The 17,300-nt window shown below is 38.1% G+C and overlaps 1 protein-coding gene across 1 annotated transcript in view; it reads right to left on the bottom strand.

Annotated features, from left to right (window-relative positions):
* Positions 1-17,300, bottom strand: part of CDH13 (cadherin 13) — a 1,264,852-nt gene that overhangs the window by 163,519 nt on the left and 1,084,033 nt on the right. The window contains exon 8 of the mRNA XM_020992657.2: positions 11,620-11,760. Within this exon, the coding sequence (XP_020848316.1) occupies positions 11,620-11,760 (141 nt within the window). The remainder of the gene's footprint in view (positions 1-11,619; positions 11,761-17,300) is intronic.

Below are 17,300 nucleotides of genomic sequence, written 5' to 3' on the forward strand. Positions count from 1 at the left end.
TCAATAAGTATTTATTAAGCATCTACTGCATGCCATGTACTGTGCTAGGCATTTGGGATACAAAGTCATACCCATGCATTCATGGAGCTAACACAGTAATAGGGGAGGCAGCATGCAAACAACTATATAGATACAAGGTGATTACAGAGCAGGCATTCTAACTTTTAAGAATGGGGGAGACATGGATGTATTGTAGGTAGTAAAATAGGGAGAGACTGAAGATTAGAGAAAGGGTGGGGATGATAGCAGTGTAAGCTGCTGGAGAAGATGGAAGAAGATGGGATCAAGGGTGCATGTAGCAACATTTGATTGGACAAGGAGGAAGATCACCTCTTACTGTGAGGCAAGGTGAAGAAGGAGATTGGGGAGGGGTAGATGTGTAATGGATGAGTGATATGAGATGAGGAGTAGAGATAAGGGATCTCAGTGAATAGCTTTATTCTTTTTGTTTAAGTATGAAGTCTTTAGTTGAGGAGTTGGAGGAATGCGATCCTGTGAGAATGTAGGAGGTCTATGGAGCAATGCCCTGGGAAAGAACTGAGAGGTAGAGGGACTGAAGGTCACAGTGAGGAAGAGTTGGGGGTAATAAGGCATAGCCTTATTATTGTCCCCATTTTACATATGAATTAAGGTTCAGAGGAGTTAAGCAACTCGACTAAGTTTATCTGGCTAGTAAGTGCTAGAAACAACAAGGACCAGGATTTCTGGCATTGAGTCCAATGTCTTTCCCATTATACTACACTACCATGCCTCTCAAAGTAAGCAAGCATTCTAATGGATGTTCATACTTTGAACAACATTAAATATGGTGGTTGTGGTGAGAAGGTTAATTCTAGTTTAAAAAAAAAATCTTTAAAAAAAAGAAGTAAAGGGGAGGAGCCAAGATAGCGGAGTGAAAGCAGTAACTTCCTTGAGCTCTCCCCCAAACCCCTCCAAATACCTATAAAAAATGGCTCTAAACAAATTCTAAAGCAGCAGAACCCACAAAAAGGCAAATTTTCCAGCCCAGGACAGCCTGGATGATTGATCAGAAAGGTATATCGCTCCGGGCTTGGGAGCGGAGCACAGTGCAGCATGGGTGTGCAGGCCTCAGTGAACCTGGAACAGGCCTCAGAGGACTGAATCGCAAGTAGCTGTGACATCTTCCAGACTTCTTAACCCAGGAAACAAAGACAACTTAGAAGGTCAGTGGGAAAAGTCTGTTTCTGCAGTGCTGAGAGAGGAGCTCAGGGTCTCAGATTCAGTTCCCAGAGAGTGCAACTCCTGGGGGGGGGGGGCAGCTGCTTCCTGAGCTTACAGCCCACACAGTGAGGGGGAATCCAGTGGCTGATCAGAGAGGGTTTGCAGGGATCAGTCTCTTTGCCAGTGCTGAGGCAGGAATCTCTTGCTTTGCCCGTGGTTGGATCTTGGTCACAGTTCTGAGCGGCAGTCCTGGTGTGAGGAGGAGCACTGGCATGGTGGAACTTGTAGTGGTTGGGAGGATAACATTCTCCTCACAGTTCCAGGACAGAAAGGAGTACATGTGGTCACTAATAGACCAGAGCACAGGATAGGAAAGGAGTAAACACCTCACCCCTCATCATGCCACCTTGGAAGAACTGAAAATGTATAGGTCCCTACAACTATCTCTGAAAACAGCTGTACAAACCCCTGAAGCTTGGGACAGTACATTCTTCACAGTGGAAGCAGACTCTTACCTTAACAAAGAGTTTAAAACTCAAGTAATTGGCCGGGATCATGAGCAAGCAGCACAAAAAGAGTCAGACTATATTATCTTACTTTGGTGAAAAAGAAGATCAAAATATACAACCAGAAGAAGACAACAAAGTCAAAGCTCCTACATCCAAAGCCTCCAAGAAAAATATGAATCAGTCCCAGGCCTTGGAAGAGCTCAAAAGGGATTCTGAGAAGCAAGTAAGAGAAGTGGAGGAAAAACTGGGAAGAGAAATGAGAGTGATGCAAGAAAATCATGAAAAACAAGTCAACAGCTTGCTAAGGGAGACTCAAAAAATTGCTGAAGAAAATAACACCTTAAAAAACAGCCTAACCCAAATGGCAAAAGAAGTCCAAAAAGCCAATGAGGAGAAGAAAGCCCTAAAAAGAAAAATTGGCCAAATGGAAAAGGAAGTCCAAAAGATTACTGAAGAAAATACTTCCTTAAAAATTAGAATAGAGCAATTGGAAGATAGTGACTTTATGAGAAATCAAGACACTGTAAAACAAATCCAAAAGAATGAAAAAAGAGACAATGTGAAATATCTCATTGGAAAAACAACTGACCTGGAAAATAGATCCAGGAGAGAGAATTTAAAAATTATTGGACTATCTGAAAGCCATGATCAAAAAAAGAGCCTAGACATCATCTTTCAAGAAATTATCAAGGAAAACTGCCCTGATATAGTAAACCAGAGGCAAAATAGAAATTGAAAGAATCCACATCTCTCCTGAAAGAGATCCCCAAAGGAAAACTCCTAGGAATATTGTAGCCAAATTCCAGAGTTCCCAGGTCAAGGAGAAAATATTACAAGCTGCCAGAAAGAAACAATTCAAGTATTGTGGAAACACAATCAGGATAACACAAGATTTAGCAGCTTCTACATTAAAGGACTGGAGGGCATGGAATATAATATTCTGGAGGGCAAAGGAGATAGGATTACAACCAAGAATCACCTACCCAGCAAAACTGAGTATAATCCTTCAGGGGAAAAAATGGTCATTCAGTGAAATAGAGGACTTTCAAGCATTGTTGATGAAAAGAGCAGAGTGGAATAGAAAATTTGATTTTCAAATACAAGACTCAAGTGAAACATGAAGAGGTAAACAGGAAAGAGAAATCATAAGAGACTTATTAAGATTGAACTGTTTACATTCCTGCATGGAAAGATGATATTTATAACTCATGAGACCTTTGTCAGTATTAGGGTAGTTGGAGGGAAAAAATTATATGTATGGATAGATAGATAGATAGATAGATAGATAGATAGATAAATAGATAGATAGATAACAAAAACCAAAAAAATGAGTTGTAAATGTGAAAGGTCTTTCTGTTTAGATCTGAATTCATTCCATAGCCTAAATAAGAGTTAAAATTAGTGTTTTAACTTATCATACGTATAAGATTCAGTTCCTGAAGTGTCTTATTCTTTCAGATTAAGTATGGTTAGAGAAGGCCAAATAAGCTTGAGAAACAAGAGAGATAAATCTGTTAGAGTGATAACTTATGATCTTAATGGGAAATTTGATTTTACTCATTTTGTTATTTAATCAGGAACTAGTACATGTGTAGGAATGTATGCAAACTACTTAAGGCTCACCTTAAAGATGTTCCCAACCAATGTGAGATTATAGTCACATATCTGAAACTCTGATTATTGGAACTTGCTATTCAAGACCTTATGGGACTGTGAACTGACTGTTGTTCTGAGTCTGACTCCAGGGATGATTATCAAGGAATGCTATCAAGCCACTGATCTATGATGCCCACCCCCCTGTGAGGGCTGTGAACTGCAGAGGGTGTTGTCATGGGAAAAGTTGGGAGAATGACTTCTGCATGAGCTGAAGTAGGGTTCTCCTGACTCAGTTTCCCCAATATGAATAACCCACCTGGCAGACTTTAAGCCTGGCTCAATGCAATTGCTCATCTGCATCACTTTTGCCTAGAACTGACATGAATTTAGGGAACAATGTTCCTTTACTATAGTTATGTCCCTGTTCTTTATGGCAAATTTCTATAATCAAAAAGTTTTGTAAAAACAACATTAAATCTATGAAATGATAGATTGATGTTGGAACATCTTAGGTTATTATACTAAGATGCAAGTCTATTTGGTCTAGAATTTTAGCCCAAACAACTAACTAATTAAGTATTCAGTCTTGACATCTGTTTCTAGTATATATTCCTGTATAAGTTAGGGTCTTTTAATTCTTCATAATGATATGGGATAATTAGGTCAAGGACTTGTGAAACCAGGATATTATTCTGTTACTTAGTTAATATCATACCTGTCTCAGTTTTCTTACAATTAGTTAATGTTAAAAGAAGCATGGCTTGTGGTCTGTCTTGTAAATGCCTTAAAGGAAGCATCCACTTTAATGAGGGGTTATTTATGTGAACATGACTAGAAGTTGGAATTGTTTTATTAGTTGATATGTACTGTTTTTAAATTGATCACTTAATGTTTTACATATGTATTCGAGTCCATCTTTTCATAAAAAGTTTTCTGTTACTGATTCCTTAGTGGAATCTCATCCTTTGGATGGGGGAATAAATAATGAATTAATGCAAGTTATAAAAACTGGGTTCTAACAAAAAAAAAAAGGAAGTAAAATATGTTAGTACCTTAACCCAAGCCATCAGATATAGTATTTTGAGTGATTCTATGGTCAAAGATCCTAAATAATGAGACTTTCTTTTAACTGTTGTCACTGAGAGGCAAGCATGAAAATTAGGCTAATTAGATCTACCCCTGTGCCTTTTATAGGCAGCAATTAAAAAAAAATCAGGGTTTGATTGCACTTGATGAAATACAGTGATGATTTAGTATAAGCAGAAAGTGATGGAAAAGTTTTCAACTTAATTCAACACTCAGAAGTGTCTAGATTAACAATTCTTCTGACAGCATTCTCTTTACATGACCACCAAGCATGGAAATAAATAATATGCCTATTCTTCCTTAAGTGTGAAGAGAATAACGGTGGCTCCTTGATGTCACTCGCTGTTGTCTATTGCCCAAGGTATGGCTTGATCACAGCAATGGGAGCCAGGAGCAAGGGGGCTGATTTCTTTCTGGTTTACATGACACTACCTGGTTGAAAATATGGACCTCCTTTTAACTAGTTTAAATTTCTTTCTTCTCACTCAGATAGTGAGTACATAAGCTTAAAGTATGATCTGACCAGATCTTCCCATTGGGTGCTTAGTTTTTAACAATAGTCCTTTTAATAATTTCTCTTCTGACGCCCAGCTTGTCTGTCCTCCCCGGCAGCGCTGAGACTCTCTGCCTTAGTATACAGAATACTTTGCATTGTTCTGCTGTTAATATACTTTTTTCTTACCTGAATTATTATTTTTATCTCTCTGACTTTTTTAACTGCATTTCATCTTATTTCTTTTGTCATCTTATTTTCTTTTATTTCTTTCACCACTTTTTTTTTTATTTTAAATGAGGAACTGGAAGTATCAGCAAAGAGCAGCAAACGCAGAGTAGGAAGCACTAGCATAAAGGGGCAACTCGAGAATGGTATAGAGTCTAAATAAAAGAAACCAGTGGCCTTCTTTCCTCTCATAACCTCTAGATAGCTCTAAAGACCATAGGCAACCAGCATCTCCCCCAATTCCAAAAGCAGAAGGTCCCTGAGACCCAAGGATAGCCCCCTGAGGAAAACTGAACTGCCTCAGTACATACCTTGTTCAGTTCAGGTAAGGGACACTAAAAATATCTCTCCCAAACATCAATAAACTTCATCTCAAAGCATGCCCAGGAGAAATATCATCATCATCATCATCATCATCATCATCATCATCATCATCGTCGTCATCATCATCATTGTCATTAAATATAATTTTTACTGTTAATAATAGTAATAGCTAAATTTTATATAACACTATGTGTCGGGTACTGTGCTAGATGCTTTATAATTATTACCTCATTCGATCCTTCAAACAACCCTGAGAAGCAGATATTATTATTATTATTATTATTATTATTATTATTATTATTATTGTTATTATTATTATTTCTATCTTACATATGAGGAAACTGAGGCAGATAAAGGTTAAATGACTTGCCCAGGGTCACACAGCTAGTAAGTGTTTGCAGTCACATTTGAATTCAGGTCTTCCTGACTCAAGGCCACCTACTCTATTTGCTGCCCAACCTAGATACTAGTAATTTTCTCAAATCTAAGGCATTCTGTTTTTGCACGAAGACACAATCATACTAAAAACCTGTACCATTTTCTGATATTGGTGAGTTCCCTACTGGAATAAGAAAAATATGAAGGGGTAGTCCCAATGAGGGTATGGTTGGATGGAACAAGGGTAAGACCTCCGCAAACTTCTATTTAGAAAATAATCTTCTGTCCAGGCTTTGTGAAGGAAGATGCAAGAGATGAACATTAACTAAATCCCTGATTAACCAAATAAGTATTTATTAAGAAAGGCACAGTGCTGGGGCAGCTAGGTGGCACAGTGGATAGAGCACTGGGCCTAGACTCAGGAGGACCTGAGTTCAATTCCTGCCTCAGACACATAACACTCACTAGCTGTGTGACTTTGAGCGAGTTACTTAACCCCAATTGTCCTCACCAAAACAAACAAACAACAAAGACAGTGCCTAAGGTGAGGAAGACCTAAGTTCTTGGGCAACTCATTTAATTTTATTTGCCTCAGTTTCCTTATCTGTAAACTGAATCAGCAAAAGAAATAGCAAATCATTCTAGTACCCTTGCCAAGAAAATCCCAAGTGGGGTCACAAAGTGTTAGACATGACTGAAATGACTGAAAAACAACATTTATTAAGAGTGTATGATATATGATACATGTATATACAGAGTGTGACATGTGAATGCAATGGGATATTATAGCACTTTTAAGAAACAACAAGAACAGTGAATACAGCGAAGCATGGCAAGACTTACAGGAAATGATGCAGGACCAGGAAAACAATACACACAATGGTTCCAACAACTGGAATGGAAAGATCTTCCACAAATAATCAAACTGAATGTTGGGAAATTGCAAAGAACAAAAATGGCTCCAGTGAAGGAATTTAGGGGGGAAAGCCTCCTCTTACTTCCTTCCACACATTATGATCCATCAGTATGTAACAGTGCACATCACATCAGGTTTCTTTGAATTATAGATTGATTTTAGTGATTTTTTTTTTCTCTTCCTCTTTAAAAAAACTTTGTTGTAAGGTATTACTTTACGATAGAGTAGGGAAGGGATAGAAGGAGAAATCTAGGTGATGTAAAAAAAACCAAAAAAACAAAAGATCAATAAAAAATATATATATTTTTAAAGTATGGTTCCACTGTAAACTACCTTTCTCAGGCCTCATCAAGCATTTTGTCTTCAGTTCTTGGTGCCATAGTTGAAAGGAAAATTTAAGTTTAAAGAAACTCTCAAGTTAGTGAATGTCCCAAGAAAGGCAAATGTAAGAAACCTCAAAGGTAGGAGCCCGGTTTTAAATGCCAGAGGCCTTTTTATCCAATCTTGGAGCCACTGGAGTTTATTGAGTTGGGAGATGACACGGTGAGACCTGCACTTTAGGAAAATCACTTTGGCAGCTGGGTCATCCCTTCTGTCAATGAAGATGGATTGTAACGGGGAAAGGTTTGAAACAGGGAGATCAGCCAAAAGCCTATTCCAATAGTTTAGTTGAGAAGTGAAAAAAGCCTGAACTAACTTGAGTGTAGAGAAGGGGATGAGTAGGAGAGATGTTGTGATGACAGAAACAAGGTTTGGTAACAAACTGGCTACGTAGGACAAGTGAGAATGAGGAGTGGAGAATGACACTGAGGTTTCAAGCTGGGGTGACTGGGATGATGGCTGAGCACTAGAGAGTTAGAGAGATGTTTGGAAGGAATGACAATTCATTAGCTCAGTTTTAGACTCGTTCTGTTTGAGGTGTCTGCAGAACATGAAGTTCAAGATGTCTAAAAGACACTTGGTGAAGTGAGAATGGGTTTCAGAAAAGAGCCTAGAATTAAATATGTAGATCTGGGAATAATCTGCATAAAGAAGGCAATTAAACCCACAGGAACTGAGGGTTCATCAATGAGTGAGCAAATAGAAAAAAATTATTAACCACTTTCTTTGTGCCAAGCACTGTGTTAAGCTCTAGGGGTACAAATAGAAAAGTCAGAACGTCCCATCACTCAGGAATCTCATATTCTACCTAAGGAAGATGATACAAGAAAAAAAAATCAGCTTCAAGGTAGATGGAAAGACTCCAGATTCCTAAAGGATCAATGTAAGTATGGGTAGCAATACTCAAGTGTCATTAGATGAAAGTTTGTGGTTTCTAGAAAGCTTAGAGGCAGGGTAGATGATTAAACCTTAGGATGTGGTACCAGTGCAGATGGTAAGGCTTAGTGGTCCTCTATCTGACCAGGAGGAATAAAGTTGGTGACTTTTATGATATCTAAGCTATGTGAACCTTTAATAGCCACTATGGGTTCTGAGAGGGTGAGTCAGTCAGTCAATCAGCATTTAATAATTGCCTACTGCATACAATTCATTGTGCTAAGCCATGGAGACACAAAGAAAGGCAAAAATCAGGGCCTTCTCTCAATAAATTCAGTGTAAAGAGGAAGACAACATTAAAAATGAGATGAATGTAGGATAAACTGCAGGCAATTTCTGAGGAAAAACATTAAAATTGAGGAGGATGGGGAAGGGATTGTTGCAGAAGGTGGAATTTTAACTGAGCCTTGAAGAAAGTCAGGAATGTAGAAATGGGGAGGGACAGAGTCCCAGTTATGGGCCACAGCCAGTGAAAACATTAAATTGGAAGATGGAGTATTGTGTGGGAAGAATAGTGAGAAGGCAAATGCCACTGTATCACAGAATATATGGAACAGAATAAGGTACAAGAACACTGGAAAGGTGTAAAGGGACCTGTTTATAAAGGGCCTTACAAGCCAAACAAGATTTTATATTTGATCTTGGAGTTAAAAGGGAGTCACTGGCATTTATTGAATGGAGGAGACATTATCAGAAATGCTTTAAGAAGATAAATTTGCAATATAGCTAATGTGAAAATATGTTTTACATGACTTCATATGTATAATGGGTATCATATTTCTTGCTTTCTCAATGGCTGGGGGAGGGGTAGAGGCAAGGTGAGAATTTGGAAATGAAAATGTTTCTTTTTAAATAACACAAAAAAGAAGATAAATTTGAGCACTGAGTAGAGCAAGGATTGGAGTGAGAAGAGACTTGAGGGAGGAAAACCAAACAGTGGGCTATTACAATAGTCCAGATGTGAGAAGATGCAGGTGTCAGAAAGAAGAGGGACTATAAGATAGGTATTATGGGGCAGCTAGATGGCACATTAGATAGAGAACAAGGTCTGGAGTTAGGAAAAGCCTGAGTTCAAATCTGGCTTCAGACATTTATGAGTTGCATGTGTAGCCTTGAATGAGTTACTTAACTTCTCTTTGGCTCAGTTTTTCATCTGTAAAATGAAGATAATAATAGTGCCTATCTCCAAGGATTATTGTGAGGATCAAATGAAGTGATATTTATAAAGTGCTTAGCACAGTACCTGGAGCACAATCCCTATAAGCACTATAAATGATAGTTTCCATTATTGTTGCTCTTACCACCAGGACTGAACAAGTAATTGGATGTGGGGAAAGAGTAAGGAGTCAAGGAGGACATGCAGGCTGTGAGCCTGGATTACTGGGAGGATGAAGGTATCCTCAACAATAATAGGGAAATCTGGAAGAGGGCAAGTTTGTGAGGCTGGGGAGGGGTGGGAAAGGGAGGATGATGAGTTCAGTTCTAGACAAGTTAGATTTAAGATGTCTATTAGATATCCAGTTCAAAATATTCAGTAGGCAATTTGACATGTGAGACTACAGTTCATCAGAGAGGTAATGGCTGGACAAATATATCTGAGAGTCATCTGCTTAGAGATTAGATCACTAAAATCACTGGACTAATGAAATCACCAAGTGAAATGCTATAAGGGGAGAAAAGAAGAGGGCCCAGGACAGGACCTTAGAGGACAACCATGGTTAGTGAAAATGACTTGGATGAAGATACAGCAAAAGAGACAGACATCAGGAATCATTTCCTAACAATTAGAGATATCCAAAAGTGCTATGAACTGCTTGGAAAGGTAGTGGGTTTCCCTTCATTGGGGGTCTTTAAGAAAAGTCTATATGACCACTTATCTTGTATGTTATATTGGTGATTCCTTTCACATAGGTTGGACTGGATGGTCACTGAGTACCCTTCTAATTCTCAAATTTGGAATTTCAGTGATTCTTTGAAGAGTCAGAAGGAAATATTCCTAGTCTTGGAGTCCTCCATATGGGCAAGGTCATGGAGGCAGGGGATAGAATTTCACCCTGGCCAATTTTCAAACTGGCCAATTCTGGTTTGAGTAGTGTGTAAAGTGTATTACAGGAAATAATCTACATTTAGCCTGGGAATTTAGTCTAGAACCAGATTCATCAGACTCTAATTTAAGCTTGAGTAAATTATAGGATCTCAGCTCAGTCATAACCTAGTGCCTGCCATATTCGGGGCCATTCAGTGCCCCCTTACTTCTGCCCTTGGGTTAATCACTTCACTTATTTAGGAAAGCAGGTTTTACCAGTGCACATTCCTAGGCAAATTTCTTATCAGGAAATATGACTTTCTGCAAATCTATTAGTTTATATACTACTCCATACTCCTTAGGGCAAGGTGAAGAAGAAACAATTTTAAAAAATCCCTATTCTTAGCACATTTTCTTCCCATGTTCTCTTAGGAGAACATGATTGAACCTCCGTGATTAATTGAAGGTGTGAATACTCTGCTCTTGGCCAGGCTTTCTACACTGATTGTTTGGTTGTAATAAATGGTGAATCATAACAATAGTGCATAATTATCAATGCACAGGGACGTAGGATAGAAAACAGCTCTCCTTCAAAAAGCTTACTTTGTTTTTCTTTATCAGCTCCCACACTACCATGTTATTGCCAAAAAAAAAATCTGCTTTCAATTGTGCTACTTCTCAGTCTAGCATTTCAGTCTGTATTTACTAGGGAGGAAAATAGTTATTAAGCAATAGAAGGTGCACTGAAGTCTTCCTCAGGACATTCAGCATAGCACGGATGTTGTGGTGCTGGCTTCCCTAAGGCTATGCCAACAAAATAGAAACTCTGGCAGGTGATTCCTACCAAGCTGTAAAGGTAGCAAGTACAAAGCCCATTGTATGTGCCTGTTTTCTGAAGGCTAGACTAAGCACAAAAAGGCTCACTGATTTTCTTGCACCAGAGGATCCCTTATTTAGCTTCAGAAACTCATTGAGTCATTTACTTGGGTCCAGAGGAGTTGAGATCCATTGGTGGATGGAGTAGACTCACTGATGAAATCACTTGCCATAGCATCCCAGGATCAGAGATTTAAAGCTGAAAAGAACCTTAAACATCATCTAGTTCCATCCCCTCATTTTAAAGAATAGGAAACTGAGGACCAAGAGGGGAAATGATTAGACCAAAGTCAAATACGCAGTAAGCCTCAGAGGTAGGATCCAAAATCAGATCTTCTGACTACAAGTGTAGTATTCATTCTACTGCACCATGCTTACAATTTTGGTGCTAGCTAAATACCATATAATAGTGACAAATGACTCAAATAAGATGAGGAAAGTGTCACTTTTACATTAAACTATTTTCAAATTAATGACACATTCAGGAAATACTTAGTTTCCTATTGAATTTCATGCATTTCTATAAGCACTCTCCAACCACATGCAGCTTCTTATAACATATGCACGTAGGTGGTTAGACAAGATGTTCTTAAACATCCCTTTCCACTCTGAGATTTTATGAATGAATGTTAGTGTCTGGGTACCATCACAGCTACTCCAATGGCAACAAGAATCTTTAGGTGCTTACCTCCTTCTTGGTGAATTTGGGGGAGTGATCATTTTTGTCATCAATCAGGATAGTAGCTGTAGCTGTGCCAGTTAAGCCAACGTCCAAACCAGCCATGTCCTGAGCTTCAATGATCAGTTCATACTTAGGGTTTTCCAGAGTCTAAAGAAAAAAAGACAAAAGTATTTGTTTTAGCTGTGGTTGACTCTTCAGAGTGGCTGAGACAGAGACTGACTTATGGGGTATTGTGCAAAGCCAATGATTTAACCAACAAGTATTTATTAGGCAACTGCTATGGGCCAGGTGTAAAGTTAGGTAATGTGGATACAATCATAGAAAAGAAGCCATTGTTGCCCTCAAGGAAGTTACATCTATTGGAGGAACCAACATGATACCTATAAAGAAATACTATATATGTGTAGATATAATATGTACATACACACATACATATATACATGTGTGTATCTGTATGTATATATATTCAATATATATTTAATATATGTATGTGTATATGTAGTATATATATAATATTCAAAAAATTCATTTTTTCACTTAAGTATTATAATTCATTAATGAGGTTTCTCTTCTCTGTTTCATGGTCACACATCTAAGCATTTCATTTTGCTTCATGCCTTTCAGAATTAATATGTTCAAAAACATATACCCCATACTTATTAATTCTAAATTACCATACTAGTTATTATAGGATACTAAGATAAATACTTCATATTCCTTACAATACCAAGGATTCATAAAGAGCTTTAAAGTTTGCAAAACACTTCACAGATATCTTATTTGATCCTCAAATCCCTGAGTGCTAGGTATTAATATTATCCTTATTTTACAGTTGAGGAAACTAAGGCAGACAGTAGTTAAGTGAGTTGTCCAGGGTCACACAGCAAGTTAAGTATCTGAGGCTAGATTTGAACTCAAGTCTTCTTGAATCCAGGCCAAGCGCTACATCTACTGCATCACCTAACTGACCCTCATCTTCAATAGGTTTAGTAATCAGTTACAATATATAACCCAAATAATGATAAAGTAAAGCAGAATGCAAAGGTGCATAAGAGAGGAGCAAAGTGACAAGGGATCCGCAAAGGCATAATGTCAGAAGTAGCATGGGAGCTAGAAGCGTGCAAGGATGGGCATTATTTCAGCTAACAGGGGAAGGGCATTTCAGACAAACTAAGTGAATGATATATCCAGGGAAAGGGAAAGTGGGGTAATGAGGTAGCAGTGGGATCTCCTTCACTGCAGGCTATTAGACAAAGGCTGCAGACTGCTTGTTGAGCATATTATAGCCAGGCTTCTTTTTTTTTTTCCAAGTATGATTTGTACCAGATGGTCAGTGAGATTTCTTATTAGTTTAAAATTCTATGGTTCTGTGTTTGGATCTAGTGTAGGGTGGTACAGGAGGGGGTAGAGTGGGATACTGTAAAGGAAGACTAGAGTCAGAAAGAGGAGGGCTTTAAATTGCAGAATAAGTAACTCAGACTTCATCCTATAGTCAACATGGTTTTTTGAATGACTGGAATAAACCATGCATTAGAAAGAGTGATCAGAATGCAGAGCTGAATTTGAAAACAATGGGAACACCAGAGACACAACTAGGGCAGAATGTGTAGGGTTTTGCTCCAAGGCACTGAAATTCAGATCACCATGACAGTGTTTATATTCTGTAAGAATGTAGAAACAATTGAACTTAGCACTTACTTCATAAAAATAATTAGTTAAAATAGGGAGCTATAAATTGGCTCACTTTCTGGCTTTTTTCTCCTGTGGCTAGCTTAATTCCCCGCCCCCTCCCCCCCATTTCTTGCTACTTCCTCCAACACCTCCTTGGACTCTTCCCTAGGCAATCTCAGTCCTACTCCCAACCTCGGTAACTTCTTTATAAACAGCATTGGGGTATCTAATGTTCTGCAATTTAGGTCTCCTCCCTATGGGATGGTGTCCTAGGGCCTCTCTCCCTAACGGAAACGAAACAAAAACAACAACCAAATAGCCTCACAGAAATTTGCCTGTATAAAATTGATTTGAGGCCAGATTTTATGCTGCTTTTGCAGGGTACATTTCCTGAATCATGCCCTGGGTACCAAAATTGCTAATTATGGCTCTGGAGAGCAGTACCTAGAGAAAAGCACTATAAAGTAACAGGTCTTGTGCCATACAAGTATCCATATGATGTTTACAGCTCCCTGAGTGAATGTTCCAAAAATGATCCACCTTCCTCAAGCCCAAACCTTACTTCTTAGCTTTCTCATGCTCAGCACATAACCTCTCCTCTAACTTCTGACACTGATCATCTGAAGCAAGTTTCCTCAACTTCTTTCTTTTTTACCTCATTATTCCACCACCTCCTCATTTACCATCTCTTTTTCCCTGATCTCAGAACAAGTAGTGGGTCTACTTTTGCCAAATCCAGACCCTCCCCCTGCATCCCACATGGTGCTCTACAGTCTCTTCTGAGATCTTGGTCCATCCATCATCCTCTATTCTCCTGAATCATCTTATTCAAAATATAATCTGCTTCTGCTATATTTTATTAAATTATTGTACGTAAGGTTCTTATCATACAAATAAAAGAACACAATGTCTTCAAATTGATACAATCAGTAACATTTCTCAGATAGCCACAATTATTCTGACACAATCCTCCCTCTTATGTAAAGGGTGAGTTCCCTGGTGCAAGCACAAGCTGTCCTCATTTCTTATTGCTCCTCACATCGTAGATAGCGTTTTTAATATAGCTCCAAATCATTTGTTATTCAAATTATTTTCCCCTTCAATGTTTTCCCTTCGATCAGATACTTTATTTTGCTAAAAGTATTTTCTACCAGAATTGTTTTTACTCTTTTGGTGGAAACCGTACCTTAGTGAATTTTAAAAAAATAATAAAAAGCAAACTAGCTAATTCTCCTTCTCCTGGAGTAAACACAGCTGTTTTGGGCTTCCTCAGAAAAGTGGTGAAGGAACTGAACAGGAAGGCTGAACTTGACTATGGTAATATAATACCATTGTAATGTGCGGAATGAGGTATTTTGGATAACAATTTTGATTTTCTGGTTAACTGAAGGTAAATATTTAAGCTTCTACTCATTTTGTTTCAAAACTTTTTTATAGGAATCACCAACTACAAAAATGGAACAGTTTCATAATACCATAAACTCTGTAGCTCTACAAATATTTGAGCAGAGGTCATGGGAATACTTGCAAAAGATGGTGTTTGCAGAAAGGATTCATCCATAGATTTGTGGCTTGATGGAGAAAAACTCTAAGGTACTTCTTTACTCTGAGACAAAGTCTGTGATTATATGATGCACTTCCCTACCTTCATAAGAAGACAACAGTAGAAGGGCACATAGATGACCTTTCCTTGATGAAACAAAACCATTTTTTTAAATAAATAACTGGGTTGTGTTATAGGTGGAGTCATTTGGGGATACAGGTTATAACATATCCTGGAACAGTGCTTGACACAAAGTTACTGCTTAATAAGTTGCCGAATGGATCCTTGACTGATTCTTTAATAAAAGCATGATTTAATTTTTTTTCAATATCTTATTAAAGTGAACAATCTTAAAGGTGTATGATTTCCTGGATAGCATCACATACTTATTTTGAAGCTAAATGAAATTATGTCTTAAAAGCTGACACATATTTCTTCAGTTGTGTTTAGGCCCTCAATGAAGTCTTATTTTTCATTGTCTTTTGACAACATTAAAAATATAATTTTATTTCAATGTCAAATAGTCATAGAATTTTGAGGGGGCAGGGAGACCAGACTTGGAGTTTATTGGTATCATGAATTCCTGACAAGAAAATTATGTTTACAAATGCAAATTAGCACCTACTCTGCAACTTACTGCCTTATAGAGTTGTGTGGGAACACTTAGAGTTCAAGTAAATTGCCACAGTCTTTATGTCTGAAATGTCACTTGAACCCAACTCTTCCTACCTCTGGCACTTTATCATAGTATCACAGTTTGAGAGTTGAAAGGGACCACAGCAGCCATGTAGTCCAAATCATATATGAAAGGAATTCTGCACTATAACACATCTAGTAGGTGATTATCTGGCCACTGTTTGAAGACTTCCGATGACGGAAAATCCATCATCAGTACAAGTAAGCCATTCCATTTAAAGACAGGTCCAATTTTTAGGACCTTCCCCTTACATTAAGCCTACTTTGACCCACGCTAATGACAGATTAAAGCATCATCAGAATCATCATCACCATTAATTTAAAGCAATATAATATTATGAATGTATTAAATTTTCCCTATAATTTCCTTGAGTAATGGAGTCTCATTTTACAGATGGGAAAGCAAAGGCTCAGAAAATTTAGCTATCTAGCCCAATGTATAAATTTTATCATGAGTAAAATGAAGGATAGAGAAGCAATGTGACTTTTCCAGGCCATTATGATCATGCTGTTACACAGCAAACAGTAGAACAAAACTGGTATCTTTCTTCTGTACCATACTGCCTCTTCTCCAACCTCAAGTAAACTTCAATCCACCCTCTATCTCACTTGCATTGGCTGTAGAAGAAAACATTTGTACCTGGTGAACTTTTAGGTTACTGTCATCATTAGAGGATCATTGTGGTTTTGATACCACAGATATAACTAGGATGCACCATCTTTGACTGACTGTTTATTTCCATTGCCTTAAAGGATGGATTTTTGAGGGCTTTGAACTCTATGGTAACATTCAATCAAGGTTTTGTTGTACTCTGGATTCAATAGCACATCTGTCCTTGTTTGGTTCCTGGTCAATATGTCTCTTTAATCTTCAAATTAAACCTAAAACTTTCATTATAAACTCCAAGAGGGAAGCCTTTGACATCATCATGCAAGGTTGGAAGATCTGACTCCTATAATACAGAACTATTAGGGAGACACATTTTTTTTTTTAATGTCATAGAGTTAGAGTTAGAAGAGACCTTGGAGGCCATCTAATCCAACCCTCTTATTTTACAGATTAGGAAACCTAAGGAGGTTCAATAATTTTCCTGAGATCCCAGAAGTGATATTTGGACCAAAAACTGTGAGGGGCGGGAAGGGAAGGGAGTATGAAAGACAGTCAATTGAGGTGGCCTGGGTAGAAGAGAAGAAAAACATGGAAGAAGTTAATCTTGTTGCTCTGACGTAGAGCTGCCAAGAGAAGCAGAAACAGTAGAATTGTTGGCGCAGGCTATCATCACCTCACACCTGAACTATTGAAGTAGCTTTCTGATAGTTTGTCTACATTCCAGTGAATCCTCCACTCAGATTTGTTGTTGTACAGTCATTCAGCCATGTCCAACTCTTTGTGACCCCATGGATCATGGCATGTCAGGCTCTTTTATCCTCAACTGTCTCTCAAAGTCTGTGCAAGTTCTTGTTCCTTGTTTCCATGATACTATTTATCCATCTAATTCTCTGCTGTCCCCGTTTCCTTTTTCTCTCAGTCTTCAATCTTTCCAACATCAGGGTCTTTTCAAATGAGTCCCATCTTCTCATTATGTGGCTAAAATATTTAAGCTTCAGCTTCATTATTTGACCTTCCAGTGAGTATCCTGGATCAATTTCTTTAACTATTGACTGATTTGACCTCGTTGTCACCCAAGGGACTCTCAAAAGTCTTCTCTAGCACCACAATTTGAAAGTGTTGATTCTGTAGCACTCAGCTTTCCTTATATGTGAGAGTCCAACTCTC

Source organism: Phascolarctos cinereus, unplaced genomic scaffold, assembly GCF_003287225.1.
Source record: "Phascolarctos cinereus isolate Bilbo 61053 unplaced genomic scaffold, phaCin_HiC Scaffold_2;HRSCAF=192, whole genome shotgun sequence".
NCBI lineage: Eukaryota > Metazoa > Chordata > Mammalia > Diprotodontia > Phascolarctidae > Phascolarctos > Phascolarctos cinereus.